This window comes from Eucyclogobius newberryi, unplaced genomic scaffold, assembly GCF_026437365.1.
Source record: "Eucyclogobius newberryi isolate DKJ021-1_F unplaced genomic scaffold, fEucNew1.0.hap1 SCAF_7, whole genome shotgun sequence".
NCBI lineage: Eukaryota > Metazoa > Chordata > Actinopteri > Gobiiformes > Gobiidae > Eucyclogobius > Eucyclogobius newberryi.
Window position 1 is genome coordinate 14088202 of NW_027316389.1, and position 6295 is coordinate 14094496.

The 6295-nt window shown below is 37.6% G+C and overlaps 1 protein-coding gene across 1 annotated transcript in view; it reads right to left on the reverse strand.

Annotated features, from left to right (window-relative positions):
* The window catches only part of LOC140349342 (ATP-binding cassette sub-family C member 8-like), a 41733-nt gene that overhangs the window by 24210 nt on the left and 11228 nt on the right, over positions 1 to 6295 (reverse strand). Inside the window, exons 8-12 of the mRNA XM_072435639.1 lie at positions 5495 to 5598; positions 4144 to 4182; positions 3742 to 3840; positions 1976 to 2060; positions 80 to 160 (exon numbers count right to left, since the gene is read on the reverse strand). Coding sequence (XP_072291740.1) covers positions 80 to 160; positions 1976 to 2060; positions 3742 to 3840; positions 4144 to 4182; positions 5495 to 5598 — 408 coding nt within the window. The remainder of the gene's footprint in view (positions 1 to 79; positions 161 to 1975; positions 2061 to 3741; positions 3841 to 4143; positions 4183 to 5494; positions 5599 to 6295) is intronic.

The following is a 6295-nucleotide window of genomic DNA, read 5'->3' on the forward strand; positions in this document are numbered from 1 at the left end:
CTGTGGAAACAGTGTGAATACTGATCACGGCTGACGGGGCCACCGGGTTAATCCACAGAGCAAACGGGCTCAAACTCACCAGGAACACGACACCGGTGGTCTGATACAAGGCCCGGGCCACACTGATGCGCTGCTTCTGCCCACCGGACAGGATCACGCCCTGAGGAAGAGCAAATGTCAGCATGATGTGTACTCTGGAGAAGGGCTGGACGCCGTTAAATGGTACGAGGACAATACTGAACAAACACGGTGCTATAGATTGCGGGACTACTTGATTGTTTCTGGGAGAGAATGGTTAAAAGTTACAAGGCAATGTCACCACGAATGAAGGATACACATTACAGTCAAATAATAGACAGTTTTGAATGGAATCTGCAATCATTCTAGATCAGTGTGTATTTCATCCCTTTGTTGAGAATTGGAATACCACCTCACCACTTAAAGTATTTGGTAAAATGTGGTAAATACTGTCTGTTTGGTTCTTTTAACTTGGTAATGGTGATTGTTTTTCTTTCTTTTTTGATGAAGATGGTTGTTCAGGACGCTTACAAACTGTAAAGTATTGGATTAAATCGATGCCTGAAACTGAAATTCAAATTCAGATTTTTTTTCAAGGCAAACCTGGTGGTACCTCAAGGCCCCATTCTGAATCAGGAGCCAAACTTGGCCCTCCAGGGGGTCTAATTTGGCCCGTGAAGTGGTGCTGAGATTTTTATTAGGAGTATCTATTTGATTACATTCTGTGCTGAAAAGACAGTAGTTGTAAAGGAGACCACATCAAGTCTATTCCCCTAAAAACATGAAAAAAGGACAATTTAATCATAATCTCTTGTCCAAATAAAATTGCAAGACAAAATTTGGTTCAGCCCTCGACATGCTAATACAGGGGTGTCCAAACTTTTTTCACAAAGGGTCGCATTTTGAAACTTATACGGAGCAGAGGGCCACAAACAACCCGGAAATGTCGATTTTTTGCATTTGACATAGTTTTGATGCCTCCACACCTTTAATAAGACTTGGAACATTAATATTATGTTGGTATAACATCGAAATGCTTCAATCTCTCCAATTTTACAGTAAAAACTACCACTTTTTGTTGTTTGGACCAACTTAGCAGGAAGCCGGAGGGCTGACAAAAATTGGTATGAGGGTCGCATTTGGCCCCCGGGCCGTAGTTTGGACATGCCTGTGCTAATATTAATTTTATGCCTGCAGAGCTAAAACGTTTGGGCAACCGTGTTTCAGAAAGTTTAATACAGGAAGGAGAATCACAAGGTCCTTTACAGTTCAATGTAATACACGATGCATGAGTCATGATACACTGTTGCTATGGCAATACTGTGATAATCAATACATTGCACATGATGTAACACTATTGTAAAGAAACACATACATATTTATCACAAAACACTTAAGCATGGTGATATTTCAATACAGTAGCTCGCAATAGCAATACGTTTCCTCAAATAAAGTATCACGATAAACGGTTGTGTCCACGAATGTTGAACCTGATCTTTATTTGTTTGGGATTGGCTCCACTAACTCGATATTAATCTTATCGTTTAAAGTCACATCAACTGAAAACAATCACATCTTTGGGGTTGAATAATGGCACCATTTTCTGATCCATTATGAAAGAAAAAAATCACTGCCAGAGAAGATGTTGACCGTTGGCAGCTTTTGTTTCACGTGGATAGGTTCAGTAGTTACAGAGATATGAACCATAAACCAGGTCAACACGTCTGTAATCTGACAGATGAACTGCAAATTCCACCAAAGAACTCTGACCTGCTCCAGCTCATTTTGACACATACCAATTTCCAAACATGTTATACTGAGCTCGACAAGGTCATTCTGCTTCTGGGACGTGCCATAGCTCTGTATTTAATGATGACAAATGGGCTTTTGGTAAAAATGTTCCTCCACTGGAGCCAAACAGAAGAAAGGGGAATAGAAACGTGAGCGCAGTACCGACCCGCTCACCGATCTCTGTCTGGTCTCCCTGCGGAAGGATGTCGATGTCCGGCTGCAGAGAACACGCTTCAATCACGGCTTGGTATCTGAACAAACACAGGACAGTCAAACTCAAAGGGGGGATTGTTCACAGTTTTAGTTTGATCATTTGTTTCATCAGATTTAAACAATAGGAACCTCTGAATTGTTTTTTTAAAATTCTGAATTCAAGCCAACTCATTTTTGCAGAATCAGTTTTAAATCAGTTTTTCTCAATTCACAAGCTCAAAATGACAAATTCTCCTTTTTAAAATATTCAAAAAAAATTCAATCCCACAAATTCAACAAGTTCAAAGTGTAAAATTCACTGATAAAATATACTTAATCTTCAACTATTTTAGTGTTTGTGGTGGCTGCCAACACGACAACGTGGGTTTAATTTCCAAATCCATAGAAAAGAATCTTCAATCGACTGGAATCAAGAATCGAGTATCATTTATCTCCATCTGATTCTTCTATAGTGTTTACAATGAAAGCGTGAGTATAGTTTTTATAGTATAGTCACATAAATACGCACATCCAGAGCGTATAGAACTATTTCCATCTCGATGCTCTCCTCAGACAATGCCAATCCAGAGCGGTGGAAATGTAGTTGGACATCTAATTTACCCAATGCCCCGAGAGAAGAGGCTGTTGGCTGTTTTCTGCTGAATTGATTGGTGTTTTCTGATTAACCCTATGAAACCTACTGATTAAACCTGACTATCTAATCCATGAGCTCCCTAATTCTAACACACAAGTCTATCTGCCGGCCTGTGGGTATATTACTTTAGGATTTGCAAATAGATGGAATATTGACTCGCGGTTGGTGTGTTAAGTCTGTGTTAAGTATAAAGTGGTTTATTTTGCATCTTGCATCATACAAAGCAAAGCCAAGACACACAGGTGATGGTCAATGTGCACAGAGTGAATATGGAGCGAGTATGTTGATCGTTATGGTTACCGTTAAGACATAAATACTACAAAGTAAGTGTTTCAGAGGATGTTATTTCATTGAATTATTAAATTTGCCTTCTTAGTTTGTAAATTGACAAGAACCAATTAATTAAATAATAAACGTTTATACAAAAAAGGCAGGGGAGGGCGATAAACATTAATAGCTCATTCGTTTTCCTGATAACGATATCCATACAATTTTATGTTAATCCAACAGAAATGTGCAGAAATATTGCCTTATTTAAAAGTTTCTAACACATTTTTTACATTTTTATTTATAATCAGCTCTGTTTGTACAATAAACAATGTACTCAATATTCAGATTTAGCCATTTTCAAACCAGCATTCATAATATTATCACAATTTTGATACATTACCAACCTCTATATGTGGATATAGATCATATTCAATCAATCAATCAGTCAATCAATCAATCAATCAATCAATCAATCAATCAATCAATCAATCAATCAATATATGTTTATTTATCCACTGAGGCAATTTAAGCACATGTACAGAAAACTCCAACTACACAGCAGTCTCTGTATTTAACTTTAGAAATGAGGCTTTTCACACACAAAAATCTCCAAATTGTCTAATTTGTTTCATCTTTATTTATCAGGCTTTATCAGTATTAACTCCTTATTTTATGAAAGACAGTATCATCTGCCCCAGATTTAACTACTGCTACTTTGAATCTGCAGTTCCTGTGCAGGTGCATACAAAAAGTACTTTAAATTACAAATACAATTAACTGAGCTTGTTAGAAACAAAACAAAAACATAATCTTACCTGGGCTTGATCATGGGCATCTCAAAAGTGATGTTTTCCACAACAGTCGCATTCAGCAGCCAGGGTTTCTGGGATGCGTACGCCACAGGGCCCCTCTTTCTATTCACCAAGAAACACATTTGAGCAAATATTCAAACCGTGCTCAAACAGCAGATGATAGTGATTTCTGGCCTAAACCATGCAGGGTGATTATGTATAATGACTTCCAATCTCTACTAGCTATTTATCATGTAAACATTACAGGCAAACGCGACAAAAAAGCAATGACGCAACGTGAAACAACAGCAGCAGATAAAAGGTGAAACTAGGAAAAGAGCTGGGCTGAAATTATTATCAGGGAAAAATGGGTTTTTGATGAGTGTTTCCATAGAGACGGCCTCTTGTGATGGTTGCCATGTTTACCTGATCTCTCCATCACCCGCCACGTCTCTGTCTGTGGAACTGCAGAGAAAAAAACACACTATTACACCACATTTTCTCATGATTATTTAGTCCCCACAAACACACAAAAACACAGTGACACAGTCTATCACCAGCTGCCATCTTATCCCTCTTAAACGCCCCAACCCCCGGCTTAATATTTCCTACTGTAATTTGCTGTAACAAGTCATTTAGTTCTCACGAGATGCAGCGGTGGAAGAAGTATTCAATTGTGTACAGATACAGGAGCAAAAAGTAAAAGTAACATCTAAAAATCGACTCAAATAAAAATATTGAAGTATGGGTTGAAATTGTTACTCTTTAACATATTAAAGGGTTAAATGTGATTTTGATAAAGAATGGGCTCTGTGCACAACAGCATGTGGCTATCTCAAAGTTAGCGTCAGTACTTCCTGTATAATTCTATTTGTTTAATTAGTCTCAAATTAATTAATCCTATAAGATCAGGCAGTGAACTGTGAGTTGTGGATATAAGATATTAAAAACTTTACAAAAAAGGGAAATACTTAACCAAAGAACACGTGTGTTTATAAAGGAACATGTTTGTATCTCAATGCTAATGCTAATTCAACTTTTTCATTAAATTCAATTCAATTACAAACTGAAATAATCTTCACATTAAACAATCGATCAATCTTTGCTTTGAAATGTAATTGGTAGTTTATTTATACTTTACATTTTACATTTTAATAAAAGTTAGCATTAGCTATGAGAAACGTTAGCTTAGCCAGCTACTGCTGTGCACAGAGCCAATTGTCCAGATTTTTTTATCAACCAATTTCTCAATGTTTTTCGACTTGTACTATTTATAGCCTATTTTTGTTTGCAAAAAGCCAAGACTTGAACTCAAAGCCTTCAGGACGTCATATATGATAAAACAAGAACCCCTCAAACCAAACAAGTTATTTACTTTTCAATCCTTTACAGTACTTTAATTTTTGTACTTCGTTACCTTCCACCATTCACCAGATGCGAGCATGAGACCAGTCCAAATGTGACCGCCATGTTTAAGTTACAGGAAATAGTCTTGTGATGGAGAAATGACCCCTGCAGAATGAAACGACCGCAGCTCCTTTCTTTACACCTTCAGCACAGGCGAAAGGAACGTGACATGGACGTGTCTCTGTGGTCAGCTGCCCTTTAACCTACAATACTCTGGCAGTTCACTTTGTATATTTTCAAGTATGTTGTTGGCAGCGCGTCTAAATCCAAGTCGTGGTATTTTTATCTTGTGACTTTGGTGAGCTCTCCTCTCCATAGACACAGGCTAAAAATACGTGCCATACTTTAAAAGCTCACTCACTGCACTCACCTCTCAGCCTCCTCGGATTCAAGGTTTGGGAAACTGTGGAACACAAAAGAAACATGTTTGGTAAATGTAGAGACACAGAATGAATGCACGGAATATAAACTGCACTTAAGACATAATATGTAACCTTAACCATGTCTATATCCAGAATAAATATCAAGTATGTTATTGTTTTTGCAAGTAGAAGATCAGGTCTATTTTGAGCTATGACAATTTGAAGTTATTTTAGTTTAATGTGGCTTTTCTGTTGGGTTTCTAAACACTGTACATCGAAAATATGTCCGGTTCAATTCAGGCAAAGAGTAAATACATAATAATATACAGATTGATTTTGTGACTCAAACATAAGTCTAGAGGGCAGTGTGACCCTCACACTGTGGAAAACACTGCCCCTCCAGGACAAACTGAATCCTTGTCACCTTGGAAACTTTGAACTATACCTCAAACGTAACACTGAGACGACCCATTTATTTTTTTCCAGCATCGGATGAAAAGTAATTATAATGCTCCTGGGCGTTTGAAACACACAAAGACAGCTAAATCCACTTATTTCCAGTCAAATCAAACATTCTGGGAAGAATCATGGTCAGTTTTGCGCCTAAACCTTTATTTTACTGCATTACAAGTCCCTAAATCTCATTATTAGTGACAGATGCATGCTTTAACTTTGAAATGGAGCCAATAAATGCCAAATGTACTGTCTATCAGACCGTTCCTCTAACTGCAGCTTTACTCTTCTTTACATTTACCCCAAAATGTCCAAGCAGGATTTAAAATGTGACTCTTATCATTAGAGTTCAGCTT